The 16,390-nt window shown below is 45.3% G+C and overlaps 1 protein-coding gene across 2 annotated transcripts in view; it reads right to left on the bottom strand.

The window, feature by feature from the left end:
- LOC126548100 (S-adenosylmethionine synthase-like) overlaps positions 1-16,390 on the bottom strand; it is a 43,265-nt gene that overhangs the window by 1,436 nt on the left and 25,439 nt on the right. For both annotated transcript variants that reach the window (XM_050196211.3, XM_055063566.1), the window contains exons 7-8: positions 12,755-12,937; positions 6,040-6,173 (exon numbers count right to left, since the gene is read on the bottom strand). In XM_050196211.3, coding sequence (XP_050052168.1) covers positions 6,040-6,173; positions 12,755-12,937 — 317 coding nt within the window. The remainder of the gene's footprint in view (positions 1-6,039; positions 6,174-12,754; positions 12,938-16,390) is intronic.

Genomic DNA, 16,390 nt, shown 5'->3' with positions numbered 1-16,390 from the left:
AAGGCCTATTTCTTGTGCAATTTGCAAATTACCTGCAGTTGGAAAAAAATGGGTCCCACAAATAATGTGAATGTTGAATAATGAAATTAGATATCTACCCACGTCATAAAATATATTGTCTTGCCAATAATTTCGGAATATCAAAATTGAATGGAACAAGGAAAAATTTTGCTCGTGGAAAAGTTGACAGTAGTATGTGGTGTCCCAGAAAGAAAGTTGCATACATCGACACTGCTTGGCATCTAAAATCTGTAACGACGAAAGCTTAGCCCGACAAATGACCGCGATTCCTAAAAGTAATACCATATTCTCACGAATATAACGCGAGATATATATACATATATATATATATATTTACCGATTTCGCTTTTGCAAGTGGGGTGAGCTCGCCTACCAAGCGTAAGCTTTGCGTGAAAGCCATCTTTCGTTAAAAAAAGGCACGGGTTTGCGAATTACGAGACCAGTTCGGTGCAACGGCTTCGAGGCGGTGGTGCAGAGGGGTTCAAATTCAGCAAGAACGCTTATGCATGCATAATGAGCATGGTGTAATGTTCGGGCAGAAAACAAGGCGCGCTCTTAGCGGGCATGGAGAAGCTTGTACCCCAAGATGAGCCCAACATTCGGCACAGCGCGGCACGGTACTGGCCAAATGCTGACGCAACAGCGGGCAACGGTGTGCAGTCTCAGTGGCATCGTCTGGCATGCAGGAGGGATCATGACGTCAGGCAGTCAACCTTCGCAAGGCAGCTTCTGACGCCGTTCTGTCCCACTTATTCACTCGGGTAAATCATGGAAACCATGCTCGCATCCCGCATTCAATCCTGGGAGCAGCACTTCGTACGTGGCTTAGTTCGTGGCAGGTTTGGGCGCCGCAGGCGGCTGGAGTTTCCGCCGCCTTCTCCAGGCCGTGCCGCTTGCTTTCTGCTTGCCGCATTTGATGCATTCTTGGCATCGATAACTGGAAACATTGTTGCCTTTGCAGCAGCGCAGCAAAGAAGTGGGCAGACTTACGTTCAAACCGCACTCCACACTACATGCCTGTGGTCGTGCGTAAAACTGCACGTGTGGCACACAGGTGCACGAATTTCAGTTTACACTGCTTGTGTGGAACCAGTGTAAACCTAAATTTGGCACTTGTGTGCAGTTTTCCGCACGACTGCAGGCATGCGGTTCGAGCGCCGAGTGGAGTGGCTTGAAAACACTGCTTGCCATCACGCACTTCTCAGTTTCTCTCCTTCGTGTTTGTAGGCCTAGGTTTCGGGGCCGCGCCTTCTCCACAATGCTTACTTAATGTTGCGGAAACGATTAAGCTCTATGACGTTGGTAAACCCGCTAGGTTTCTTTTTCGAGTTGGCCAAGCTCTCGCGCTGTGTCCTTCCACTTGGTCAAGTTCTTCACGTTTCGTGATCGCGTTATCTTGTATCTGCTAATATAGTGGTGTCGGTAGCGGTATAATCTTCACAATTTATGCCTTTTTCTGTGTCTTTATTTCTTTTTGCCAAATGAGCGTTACGCAACACGACGTTTATAGCGCACTGTTGGCCACCACCATGAGATGAATTGCCACCGGTACTGCTTTTCCTTTCTACCTGGGGTGCCTCGATGTGCGGGCATCGAGGCACCCTATGTCTAACTTTCTTCGGGAACCTTTTGAACAACATCAAATATGAATTTTCGCAAAATAAAATAATAATATAGAATATTTGATAATTATTGATGGATGAAATGTATAAGGGGAGGACAAGATGCAAGTTACGTCGCGATATACCGGGTGTTTCATGTAATTAGAGGTATTCGCCCAGACGTCGGTGCGCTGCCGCCGATGTTTCTTGTCGGCGACATCAGTGCGCCATTTAAATAGTAATGAAGATTTCTAAGTCAATCCAGCTTCGTTTGAGATCTTGTGTTGTCCTGTTTAATTCTTCTGCCTGTCTCAAGCATAGAATCATGTCAAGCAGGGGAGCAATGAAGCAACACAATAAAAACAAGTGACCCTGCTCTCCACGCGTCTGTGCATGCGTGTCGTCACAATTCAGTGCAACGTGAGATTCTGAAACTCCTTCAAAAGCGCAATATAGCGTAACGCGTATAAACAGCGACCTCGGAACGTTGGAATCTCAACTTGAGGGTCGTGGAAACTGTAGTTGCGGGTAGAATCGGCGATGTCTGAAAGCGGCATCAACGCGAGAGATGCAACTTGTAGGAAGATAGAAATTTCTGGTCGCGATGGGCTTAAGGTGCCGGTTGGAAGTTTTCGCATTATTCTGGCCGTTGCATTCGAAGGAGTTTCTACATGTAAAAAATATTTAACATGTCTACTGCATGGTGCTGTTCCTTTGTAGCATTCACATAAATAATTGCATGCAACTGATACCGATAGCTACACTGAACTATAAAACAGTTTCAACGTGCAGACGAAAAAAAAAAACTTTCTTTTTATTTTCGGGAATAATTGTGCATTCGAGAAATGCCTGCATTTCTACTAATCCACACTTCATTCATTCAACGTGGTGACGAGTTAACAAATTGAGCACATTTGTTTTCTACCGCATCCTACCTCAGCTGAAAAAAATGTTGACCTGTTGCAGAAAAAAAAGTTCTTTTTCTTCAGGGAAAAAGGACTATAAGAAAAGTTACATAAGCAAATGGTTATTAATATTCAGAACAAGTGATTTCACTGACTGTCCAGTCGGGAATGTGCGTTATAACTACTGCTGATTGGTTAACAGCTTACGGGCTGAACCCAACAAAAGTTGGTCACAGCAGAGGTCTGTTTTTTTTTTTTTTGTTTTTTTTTTTTTTTTGCGTAGGGCAACTTGTATAAACTTAATCTCATTCCGGACAAGTGGGAGCAAGGTTATCGTATCTAGATAGTGTCACGTGCGTCGGTGAGACGAATTCACTGACTTTGCTCGATCACTGGAGCAAAACCAGCAAGGCTCTGCATATTAGGGCAGGATGGAATGTACAAACACTCAACGTAGACTCTTTTAGAAAGGTGCCCTTTTTTTTTTTTCGGGGGGGGGGGGGGGGGGGGCAGGCTGAAAAGCAAACGACTCTCAACCCTTAGTGTGAAAAGGCCAGAATTTCAACCAGTTTAGCAAAGGAGGGTGTAGCGAAGCAGCTTTTTTTTAATTTGTGGTTTCGGTTTCCACGCCGCCAACGAAAAATTGCCGTGCGCCGCCGCCGATGAATACCCAGCGCCGCGCCGGCGACGAAATTAGGGTGCCTAGTGGTGTCTAGGGTCATAGTTTCCTACAAAAATTACTAGAGGGAACTCTGGCGCTGCAGTCGTTGTCCTACCATGGGAATTGATGGGAATAATGGGAAATACATGGATTTGTCTGATCTTCGTGCTTGTGGATTCAGACGTTCTTGTGGCTTTGTATATTGCGCTATATAAATCTTATTGTCGTGTATTTTAGAGCAATCTATATTCTTCGAAGTGCAGAAGACGCCGGGAACGCGTACAATTGCTATTAATTGCAACGATTGAGCTTGTCCAGGTGGCCAAATCGAAACGCGCCAAGCGTCTCGAGGCACTGGCATGCCCGTGATAAATTCATAAGGGCGTTTCATTCACGTGTCAATACATGCGTCCGTGGCTTAATGGTTTCAATATCAGGCTTCTGTGCTAGAGTCCCTGTGTTCGGATCCTGCCGTCGGGCAATTTTAATGATGTTTAATTATTTATTGCGCAATATACTGTTGAAAATGAGTTTACAAAGTCACAAAGCCGTTTGAAGCCAAAAGAACGAAGTTTAGGCAAATCCATGTACTTCCCATAATTCCCATGCTGGGAAACCGCTCCCATTGCAGCCCCCGTAGACACTAGCGCCAGAGTTCCCTCTAGTAATTTTTGTTGGAAACTCTATGCCTAGGGCACGGGCCTAGGGTGCCTCGATGCGCGCGCCCCCCTCTGCCGGGAGCGGCAGAGGGGGGCGCGCGCATCGAGGCACCCTAGACCACCCTAGACGAAATCGACCACCACGCCGCCGCCGGTCGAAACCGACACGGCGCATACCTCTACACGTAACTAGAATGAAATTTAAAAATAGTGGTGTACATCATACGAATGAGACCAACAGCGTATTGTTTGCTGTCTTCTTGAGTTACTATTTTTTTAAAGAGCAACTAGTTATTTAATTACGTTTAATCATGCAAAATTTGAAATATTCGCTTTAGGGCATAAGTCGTATTTTAAAAGTTCTAGAGCGTGCTGAGAACACCTAATAAAGTTTTCTCCGCGACGTTATCTCAAATTTCCGTGGTTCTTCTTTTCCGAGCTCTCATGGAAGCGCGCGAAATATATATTTAAAAAATGACGTCACTGCGCTTTTGCGCATCTGTATGGCAGCGCTCTCAGTCGTGTTTGGAAAGAACGGAGCCCGCTTGTCAATTGCAAAGAGAGAAAGCTATTGTCAACGTCGTCCAAGGTTACGTCCCCACCGCCGTCGTGGAGATCGAAATCCGCCACGGTCCCAAATGATAAACGTTATAGGCAGCTGCTGAACACGGATGCAAACACACTTGGGCTTTCGACGGGCATTGCGGGCTTCGTTCTTTTGAAACATGATTGAGCGTGCTGCTATCCAGAGGTGCATGCGCCTCTGGATAGCAAGCGCGCCTCCTGCAAGCGCGCACAGACGTCTTTCTTTTCATATGTAGCGGGATTCTTCAGAGCACGGAAAAATCAACCACCTAAACGACAGCGTCTAGAAACAACTTGTCCACTTATCCCCTAATGGTTCAAACAAATATTTAAAATTTAGCATAAATAAACCTAACTAATTAGTTAACTAATCGAACTTCTAGAAATATTTTGAGTAATTCAAGACGACTACCAACAATATGCCGTTGGTCTAAATTCGTCTAATCGTGGTATTTTTAAAGTTTGCTTCTAGTTACGTGAAACACAACTGAAAGTACAAGTGTGCGCCGCGGGCAGTCATCCTTGTCCACAATCACATGCGCGCGCACGTGGTTTTCGCGCAGAGTGCGGTGCTGCTCGCCCTGATAGCGCTTCATTCTTCGTCCGATCCGCTGCAGCGCCGTTATGCCGTTATGGTGGCTATATAGCGCCGTCGTCGCTGGTGCAGCGCGATAAATGGCCGATGTGTGCTCGGTTTCCTAACCTGTATAGCTTTGTTTTTTGCTACGAAGAGCTTACAGCGTGTAAACGTAAGCGTGTACAGCGCCAGGAATATATCTCACTGCACGAGCGACGCTACAGCTAGCCACCATAACGTGGTGGGAATGGCGCTGCGGCGGGTCGGACGAGGCCGAACAATATCGAGTATCGCTCGCAGTAAGGCCAGCGGCCCCGCACTCTACGTGAAAATCGTATCCGCGCGCGTGTGGACAAGCATGACTGGTCATTGGCGCGCACCCTCAGTTGCTTCGATCGGGCACGCGCGGCGCTGTTCGCGTTTCATTTGTGCCCGATATTACAGTAAGGTGGGAAGCTGGGCGAGTTGTAAATGATGCATTTTTTGAATCGGCGCGGAGAAGGACGGCATCACAAAAAGGAAGGACACAGGACGAGCCCTCGATGGTATGCGTGATAGCGAAACATCCAGAGACGCCATCAGAAGCCCGTACGCTCAGAACATGGCGGTTCATCATTGGTTCATATGGTTACATAAATATTTCGCTAGATCGAGTTAACATATCCGCAGGCGAGTTAAGAAAGAGGCGGACTTTATCCGACGAGTGGGTTATCGTGCAAAAAATTTACTTCTCTACATCACCCTCGTGTAACAACGAGCTGCAAAAGTGCATCCTGCGCCAGCAGAGTCATTTGAAACAAGATATGACTCAATAGTAGTGGCTTAATGTTTCTGCCGTCCTTCGCCATAGCACAGATATTGTTTCAGTGCGTACTATATAAATCGTCTCTGTCATGGAAATTGTCTACAAGTAGGGGTTAGTCTCGTTTACTCTTGCCGCGTAACGCGGCCTTTTTATTGATTAACTAATTTATTATTACTTTTTTTTGCTTGTAGACGTATCAGTTTGCTCAACCTCCCCACTACTTACTTGATGATTTTGCCAGGTCTGAGGTCAAAATTCTCCTTCACGATGTGGTGCAGCTCCCGAGGTGTCTTGGTCGCAGTACCGTAGGTGAAGATGGATATGGAAACTGGCTGGGCGATGCCTATGGCATAAGACAGCTGCGAGCGAATGCGGCAGGTTATTACGAATGCCAACCATGCTTGTATTTGGGGATGTGTGATAGTATACCTTCATTTTGCTTAAAAGGGCTGTGCAACACTTTATGAAACTGGCAAGTAAGCCGCCTAGTCGCTGTCATGTCATCAACATGCAAGCCAGATATCTCGCTTCACCCGCAGCAGGGAATAATACGATTTCACGCGAGACGCAAGTTGTTCTTTGTCGGTATTATTTTTTTTTTAAATTTTATTCCGAACAGCATTTATGGTATAGAAAATGGTTTGAACGCGTCCGCCTGCGTTCAATTGGCCGCGTCGTCACCTGCGCCACCGCGCCGACGCCCTGCACCGCGTTTCGCTGCAGCATGACGCTTCGTGCGGGAAATACAGAAAGGAAATGAGCGCAGACGGTTTAATTTTGCTGCGAATTGCAGTTACGAACTATGAAATAGGGGGTTGCTGAACGTGCCTGTTCGGCCCATTAGCAACAATCGCACCTGTAATGCCGCGTGGAGGCTCGTAATGTCGGAAACGCTCTGCGCGGGGGACGGGGAGGGGGTGATTTTCTGGACAGAAACGCCAGGCTGTCGAAACTCGAAAAGAAACGGCTGTTATGAGCAAGAAGAAGCGGGCTGATCATATCTGTGTGGAGGAGGCATGCAGGCAGGTTAAATATTTCAAGCGTTCGTTACGTTGGGTAGTCAAAAGAATCGGAGTCCCTGAAGTTATTATTATTATTATTATTATTATTATTATTATTATTATTATTATTATTATTATTGAAAGCAGATACGCGATTGAAAAAGGGCTTGGCCTGCCCGTCGGTTCCGTTACACAGTGGCGTGCGTCGTCGCGCCGTGATCAATGCAGCGTTAATTAGTATAACGTATGTACCGATACCACATTCGACATTTCACTGCGACAACATATCTAGAATCAAGGTTTGCTCCGTCCGTCCATTCCATAGCGCAGCGGCATGTCATGCCGCCGCCGTCATCGTGTCGTCAACGTCGTGCTGTCGCTGCACACCGTTAGGAGAAGTTGCAGGACTGCATGAATTTCGCTCACATGTAGGGAAAATGGGGACAGTTACTGCTTTCGCGAAAAATGAGTTCAGTGCAGAAGGAATCGCTTAAGTCTGCTAATGTTCTTGAAATCCAGGCTATGCACTTCGTATTGCGGGTTGACGTGAACCAGTAAGAAAAGGCTGTTAGCCAAAAACTGCCGCCTCGGCGCGGAAGATGCGCTACAACCGGTTTAGACACGCCGTACGTGTTCTAAAAGGAAGTCAAAGCGCACAGACTGGCTACATTTCATCGGACGGTGCGTCGCACACGCCAGCGGAAAGTCGCAGCATCCAGCGCTACGTTAGAATACGTCCTTGGGCAAATTCCCTATCTGAAGGTGAACGCAGTGTTTGCTAAAAGCGATACATGGCCTGTGGTTTGCGGCTCACTATGTTTCATACATAGCAGCAAATTTTAGAGCACTGACATTACGCGAAGCCTGCCTCTATAGAGGCGAGCTTTGCGTAATGTCAGTGCTGAAGGAATGCACTATAGCCGTATTGAACCACAGAATCTTACGTGGAGGAATAACTTCGTACGACTGTACCACTGGTGATACTATTATTTGTGGAAAGATCTGTGGAAACAACGATGACACGTTCAGCTTTAATTGGGCACTTAGCAAAATGATAGCGGCTACGTTTTGTCTTTCTTATCGTTTGTTCAAGAAATGAGAAGTCATCACCTCAGAACGACGGCCGCATTCCCATATAGGTGAAATGCTAAAATAAATAAAATGTAGTGAAGCAGACCAGTAGCGCTTGCAGAAGCAGAGTGAATTCGCTGCTCCCGCCGGAAGACGGGGAGAGCATTTGTCCCCTCGAGGCTCGTTCTTCCTCTGCAATAGCTAGCTAACGTGTGGCGACTGTACCGGCGATAAATTACAGCACTCAACCCAAACCCAGTTTACAAAACAAAACATGAACCAGCAGCTTTAGCGATTCCTTCTGCTCTAAACTCATTTACAGAAGTTGCTCTACGGGCTCCCCGCATCACTTGCGTGTGCACAACTCGCAATCCCGTACAAACTCAACCTGTGCAAAAGGACTATAGCTCTAAAAGTTAATTCGGAGCCCCCAACTACGGCATATCTCGTAGCCAGATTCGGGCTTTGGTACGTAAACACAGTTTTTTAAAGCATGAAATGATTTTAGCTCCTGTTGTCGGCGATCTTCAAGTAACCTTGAGCCAAAAGCCAGAGCCGTTATCCGGGCACTCAAATGAGAACATCCAGGCAAGTTGCAAGAACAAAGCGAGATCATCCGTGCAACTAGTCAAAACTTAAGAAAATGCGGTCTCTGGCCCCCAACCCTTTGTACATGACAGCATTACATACGCTAGTTACTGCCCAAACAAGTTACAAAAACTATTGCTTCCGAACTCTTCCTGATGTCTATTCACAATATCACTCAAGCTGTAACTTCTAGTACGCTTGAGTTTTACTTGTCATTTCCAATAGCGACGTTCGAAAGGCCAGATACAGGGCACCATAAACTTCACTGTCATCTTTTGGCGCTGAGCGCTATTTTGAACGCCAGCGGTCCGTGAGTTGCGCGGCGCGGGTTTTGCGTCGGCTCGAGAGATGACGCCACGTTACGTGGCGCCTCCTCCAGACGCTATTGCCTGCCGCGGAGGCTTAGCTGCTATGGTGTTCCGCTGCTCAGCACGTGGTCGCGGGATCAAATCCCGCCGCTGCGGCCTTATTTCGATGGAGGCGAAATGCAAAAGCGCCCGTGTTCCGTGCATTGAAGGCACGTTAAAGATCTCTTGGTGGTCAAAATTAGTCCGTAGTCCCCCACTACGGCGTGCCTCATAATCAAGTCGTGGTTTTGGCAAGTAAAACCCCGGAATTCATTCTTCTAGCTGGCGCTTTGTCTCCCTGGCGTCTTTCGCTGCCTGTCGAGCCGCCTTCAGCCGGTTTTCTTCTAGCTGGGCAGCGTCCATATTGGACTAGTGCACAGTATGGCGTGGGGCGGTGTGGTGTGGTGAGGTGGGCCGTTGCGAACGTGCAGTATTGTGGCTAGTATCATCTCCCACCAATCTGCTTTGCTGGTCGTCATTTCATGCTTACATCTACTCTCGAACCCGCCGTGGTTGCTCAGTGGCTATGGCATTGGGCTGCTGAACAAGAGGTCGCGGGATCGAATCCCGGTCACGACGACGGCATTTCGATGGGGGCGCAATGCGAAAACACCCGTGTACTTAGATTTAGGTGCACGTTAAAGAACCCCAGGTAGTCGAAATTTCCGGAGTCCTCCACTACGGCGTGCCTCATAATCAGAAAGTGGTTTTGGCACGTAAAACCCCATAATTTATTAATCTACTCTCGACTACGGGGGAGCCAGCAATTATTTGTAGCATTTTCTAAGCTATGCGATAAAAATAGATAACTTTCCGACTAGCGACGATGCGATAGATCTCCCGTACCAACATGCGCAGATACAGTCGCTGTGAATCCTTACACATACAAGGATTTTTTTCGGCACTTTTTGGGAGGTACATGAATCATCGGTTATTTGACTACGCGTATTTGTACCGTGAAGGAGGGTCGGATCGCGGTCAAGCACATTTTTCACTGTGGCTTTCCAGGCAGGACCGTATGAGCAGATGTAGCGCCCTGCATGTTTATATAGAACGGCGCTGTTATCACTTCAAGCTTGCACGTGTTGCTGCATAGTCTTTCTTATGAAAACGCGGCGTGTAAACTAAGCTCCACTTTACTACGTTTTCGTTTTGTAGCCTACCCGTCTGAACTCTTCGATAATTGCAACCCCAAGTGGGCTTCGTTGCAACACATGGGGCATGCGCTCAATGCACCCGCCGTGGAGCACTCAACAAATGTTTGGGAGCGGTTAACCTGAATTGAAAAAGAATTCGCGTACTCGGAAGTATCTATAGATATAGTAGCATTCGTGTACGCCAGCGCTGGCGGCAAAAGTGTTGCGGCGGGGCCCAGTCGGGGTCGCCGCCATCGAAGAGTTCTCACGGCTGGCCCACAACACGAGAACGTAGTGAAGTGGAGCCTCGCTTACGTGCCGCGTTTCTAAATTAAAGACTGTGCAGTGACACGTGCAAGCTAGAAGTGATGCTAGCTCCGATTTTATGCAAACAAGGGGCGACATCTGCGCATACGGCCCCACCTGGAAAACTACAGTGAAAAGTGTGCATGACTGCGATCCGACATTCCTGCACGTGACAAATGCGCTTAGTCAAACAACCGATGATTCACGCACCTCCTTACGAGTGCCAAGAGAAAATCCTGTATGTGTAAGGATTCACAGCGAGTTGATACGTGCTTGTTCATTCGGGAGACCCATCGTATCGTCCCTGTTAGCAGTTTCCTGGTGTTATCGCACACGTGTGGGCGCACCTTGAAAAATGTTTTAAAAATGGTAGGCGACCTTAACCTTTGACATGAAAGCCATGTAGAGAGGCTGATTGTACTCGGCAGATTTCTCGATTACCTGATTAATGACATGGATGTGATCCATTGTAGAGTATCCCTTCTTGAAGCCAGCCCTTGGTTGACTGAAGTGAAGTGTTGCCCTTATTTTTTTGTAAATTATCTTGGTGAATATTTTATATAATACTGGGAGTAAGCTAATGGGCCTATAATTTTTCGATTCTTTAACATCTCCTTTTTTTGTGGATTGGTATAATATTTGCATTCTTCCAGTTTTCTGGGACCCTTGAAGTCGATAGACACTTCGTATAAAGAGCCGCCAGTTTTTCAAGCATTATGTCTCCTCCATCTTTGATTAAATCGACTGTTATTCCATCTTCTCCTGCCGCTTTTCCCTGTTTCATGTCTTGCAAGGCCCTTTTAACCTCATCGCTAGTTTTAAAAGGAGTCTCTGCAACCTGTTCATTACTGCTTCGAATCGAGGTATCGTGGCTCCTCTGGGTAATGTACAGGTCAGTATGGAATTTTTCCGCTGCTTTTATTATATCTTCGACATTGCTGATGATATTAGCCTGCTTATCTTTCAGTGCATAGATCTTGGTTTGTCCTACGCCAAGTTTCCTTTTCAATGATTTCATGCTGCGTCCATTTTTTTACTGCTTCCTCAGTCTTTCTCACGTTGTAATTTCGAATATCCCGTATTTTCTCCTTGTTGATCAGTTTTGACAGTTCCGCGAATTCTATATGATCTCTGGAGTTGGACACTTTCATTCTTTGTCATTTTTTTATTAGGTCCTTTGTTATTTGGGATAGCTTAGCTACTGGTTTCCTTGGTGCGTTACCTCTCACTTCAATTGCTGCTTGTGAAGCCAGCCTACTTACGGGTTCATTCATTACCTCTGTGTCATTTTCATCTCTCTGTTCTAAGGCTGCATATTTGTTTACAAGTAGCAGCCTGAACTGGTCTGCTTTTACCTTTACTGCATCTAGGTTGGCCTGTTTTTCTTGACCAATTTCACTCTTTCTCTTCTCAAATTGAGGTGAATCCTAGCCCTCACTAACCTATGATCACTGCACTTGACCCTAACACTTCTACATCCTGCACTATGCTGGGATCGGCAGAAAGCATGAAATCAATTTTTTTTCTTATTCCACCATTAGGCCTTTTCCAGGTCCACTTTCTGTTGCTACGCTTCCTGAAGAAGGTGTTCATTATTCGCAGCTTATTCCTTTCCGCGAATTCCACCAACATCTCTCCTCGAGTGTTCCTAGAATCCACGCTGTAGTTGCCAATTGCTTGCTCACCAGCTTGCCTTTTCCCCATCTCTGCATTGAAGTCACTCATTACTACAGTATACTGAGTTTGCACTTTTCTCATCGCTAACTCAACATCTTCATAAAATTGATCTACTTTATCATCATCATGACTGGATGTTGGAGCGTAGGCTTGTACTACCTTTAATCTATACTTCTTATTAAGTTTGATTACGACTGTGGCTACCCTCTCATTAATGCTGTAGAATTCGTCTATGTTGCCCACTATGCCCTTATGGATTAGGAATCCTACCCCGTATTGCTTCTTATCTGGGAGACCTCTATTGCAGAGGACATGACCGTTAGTCAGCACTGTATAAGCCTCACCAGTTCTAAGGCCGATGATATCCCAAACAATGTCTGATAGTTCCTCAAAGAGTCCTGCTCGCTAAGCACGGGATCGTGGGCTCGAAGCCCAAGATCTTTTGCATAGATTCCATTCCATACATTCCATTCCAATCCTCCTTCATGTTTTTTTTTGTATGATTATTAAGGCATTTACCACCTAGTTTATTAGCGCGTTTACCTGCTGTGGTTTCCGCGTATCAGCCAGCAAAAGTTGCAATTTCTTGCATTTTCATTTTCTTCTTTTTAATGATTACCGCCAAATTAACTATCACATGCAATGAATTCCACAGTTCAATAATCATAACTCAATTTCCCCTATGCTTTCCTTGGCTGCAATGCATATTGGCTTCATATGGTTGTTAGTAAATATCGAGCCTCGGTTCCCCTCGCTCACAAACACCGCGCACACTTCAAGAATGAAGCGCATAGTGCAGAAGAGAATGGCTCACCTGTACGAGGCAGCGCTTGCACAGGCCGGCCACGACGAGCGATTTCGCCACCCAGCGGGCGGCGTACGCGGCCGAGCGGTCCACTTTGGTCGGGTCCTTTCCGGAGAAGGCGCCGCCCCCGTGCGCCCCCCATCCTCCGTACGTGTCCACGATGATCTTGCGGCCTGTCAGGCCTGCGTCACCCTGTGCCAAAGGTGTCGTGTAACTTCCACATTTCAGCACTTTTTTTTTCGCACAGGAGTGGCCGACATGACGCGGATAGGTCTACTATACAAGAATGGATATTTTAAGTACCTCTCGCTATATTTCTGGATTTAAATTTTTAGCCTCTTATTAAACCAAACACAACGCGCAACGCAAGTGCTGCAACGCAGTAGAATCAGCGCCCTGGCAACTATTAGGCATCATGTGCACAGCGCGACAGCATACAAAGGACGGAAAGGCACAACGGACACAAGCGCTGGCATCCAACTACTTTATTTTCGTGCAACACACGATAGATAGATAGATAGATAGATAGATAGATAGATAGATAGATAGATAGATAGATAGATAGATAGATAGATAGATAGATAGATAGATAGATAGATAGATAGATAGATAGATAGATAGATAGATAGATAGATAGATAGATAGATAGATAGATAGATAGATAGATAGATAGATAGATAGATAGATAGATAGATAGATAGATAGATAGATAGATAGATAGATAGATAGATAGATAGATAGATAGATAGATAGATAGATAGATAGATAGATAGATAGATAGATAGATAGATAGATAGATAGATAGATAGATAGATAGATAGATAGATAGATAGATAGATAGATAGATAGATAGATAGATAGATAGATAGATAGATAGATAGATAGATAGATAGATAGATAGATAGATAGATAGATAGATAGATAGATAGATAGATAGATAGATAGATAGATAGATAGATAGATAGATAGATAGATAGATAGATAGATAGATAGATAGATAGATAGATAGATAGATAGATAGATAGATAGATAGATAGATAGATAGATAGATAGATAGATAGATAGATAGATAGATAGATAGATAGATAGATAGATAGATAGATAGATAGATAGATAGATAGATAGATAGATAGATAGATAGATAGATAGATAGATAGATAGATAGATAGATAGATAGATAGATAGATAGATAGATAGATAGATAGATAGATAGATAGATAGATAGATAGATAGATAGATAGATAGATAGATAGATAGATAGATAGATAGATAGATAGATAGATAGATAGATAGATAGATAGATAGATAGATAGATAGATAGATAGATAGATAGATAGATAGATAGATAGATAGATAGCACTGCACGGTAGAGCGTCGCACGTGTAATGCGAAGACGTGGGATTGTTCCCCACCTGCGGCAAGTTGTTTTTGATCTAGTTTCATTTCCATTAACTTATCATTTCTTTAATTCAGTTAGTAAGTACAAATAATTAATATATATATATATATATATATATATATATATATATATATATATATATATATATATATATATATAGTGAATGAGAAGAAAGGGGTTAACCGAGGGGCCCGATTTTTATTAATCATGTCATAAGAAGCCAACATAGACACTAAGAAAAACACGGGGGAAATCATTTCTTTAATTCAGTTAGGTAGTACAAGTAATTTCCCCTGTGTTGTCCTCGGTGTCTTTGTTTGTTGGCTTCTTATGATATGTTTAATAACAATCGTGCCCCTCGGTTAACTCCCTTTCTTCTCGTTCGTTACATAACGAGGTTCTCGAATCCCGCAACATTGATGCCGTAAGGTAGCATGCGTGAGTTTATTGACCAGTTGCCTTCATTCAAAAGTTCACGTACTCGTGACTCCTGCGTCCCACATCTGCCGCCAAGGTTTGTCAGTAGTGCCGCTGGCTAACACTCCCAGGGTTAGTTCTAGTAGTAACACATAAATACCCCATAAAGTGGATGGGAAAACGGGACCGCGGTAGCTCAATTGGTAGAGCAACGCGCGCGTAATGCGAAGACGTGGGATCATTCCCCACCTGCGGCAAGTTGTTTTTTCATCCGCTTTCATTTCTATTAATTTATCATTTCTTTCATTCACTTGTAAGCACAAGTAATTTCCGCTGTGTTGTCATCGCCCTCCTATAATTGGATATGATATATATATATATATATATATATATATATATATATATATATATATATATATAGTATATGCTCACGCGATCACAACCGAAAGTGCCGAACCATGCTTGGCTCTGATCTTTACGTAGATTAACGTGGCGTACGACCTCCTGCGCATTCCAGGTAAACGAATTCTTTTTCAGATAAGGGGATCACGTGGGCGTATATATATATGTGTGTTTCGTGAAAATGAAGTTTAGTTAGAAGTCGGCGCTCGGGGCATGTCCGTCGTGCCTTTCCGTCCCTTCTCTGCTGTGGCCGCTGTGCACATCATGGATTACCAAGCAACCCGACCTCACACCTTACTTAAACTATTTGGCGTCTCACAACGCTGGCTTGATTAGGAGCGCCGCTAACCGCGTTGCAGGCGTCGCATCTGGATACGATCGAGGTGGGACAGAAGGAGAACCGTCCGGGTATGGTAGCTTGAAGCGTCTACTGTCCGCTCTGCTCGGACAAATAAATGTACGCACCACGTTCTGGTGTTGGCACATTTGCACAGCAGCGAAAGGCAGAGTGGCCCCGCTTCAGAGCAGATTGAGCGGAGCGTACGACCACTTGGCTTCGTCGTTTTTGCAGGCAAACGCTCTCCGCGTCTACCGCTTCTCTGGAGACCTCCTAACCCTCAACGTGTGAGCCGCGCTTGGACCATCGATACCGGGGCAGCACGGCGGCGGCGCGAACGCGCCTTCAGTGTCCATACGAATTGCGATCCCAACAAAACCAATTGCTTTAGGCATTAAATGAGTATGCGGAAACCCCTTGCGGGGGCCATGTTTGTTCGTATCTTCTTGGGTGGTTCCCGTGGAGGCAGTGAGCTAGCTGGTCCGTCTTATTGTAGACAAATTCGGAGAGATCCGACCACATCAGGAGAACTTCCTTTTTGCTGTGGCGAGGTGGAACCCATTCGACCAATGCGACTGGCTTGATTTATTGCGGTATTCATCCATTATGCGTTTGCAGATTGTCTCGTGTTTTGGACAGTTCTACATTACCTGTTTTGAAGTGGCGTGTGGCTGGCATGCTGTGCACATTCCTCCATTTTGCTCGTCACCAAAGAAGAAATGTGTCTTGTGTGGTTACATCACTGTATTTGTGGCCAGCGTTCAAATTCAAGTTCAGGACGACGACAAACAATGACAACGTAATTTGTGAAACTTCCCTCCAGCGTTAGGGTACTTTACTAAAATCGAATTGACGCCTTAGTACGAGAATATATTTTTACTGTGCCAACATAAAGTGTCTAAAAGGGGCCGTAGCACTTGATAACAAAGTTGAGGAACGCGTTGAGGGACATTACTTCGGGAATCTCTTCCGGCAAGCGTTTTTTTTACAGGTACAGGTGTTACGAAAGGTAAAAATTGGGCAGAAACCATCGGGGATCATCGCCAAAGTCGAGCGATAGCTTGCGCTCCGTCGTACGTTTTAGACCCCC

This window comes from Dermacentor andersoni, chromosome 1 (assembly GCF_023375885.2).
Source record: "Dermacentor andersoni chromosome 1, qqDerAnde1_hic_scaffold, whole genome shotgun sequence".
Lineage (NCBI taxonomy): Eukaryota > Metazoa > Arthropoda > Arachnida > Ixodida > Ixodidae > Dermacentor > Dermacentor andersoni.
The sequence above is the reverse complement of the archived record's forward strand: the minus strand, read 5'-3'. Positions and strand labels throughout refer to the sequence as shown.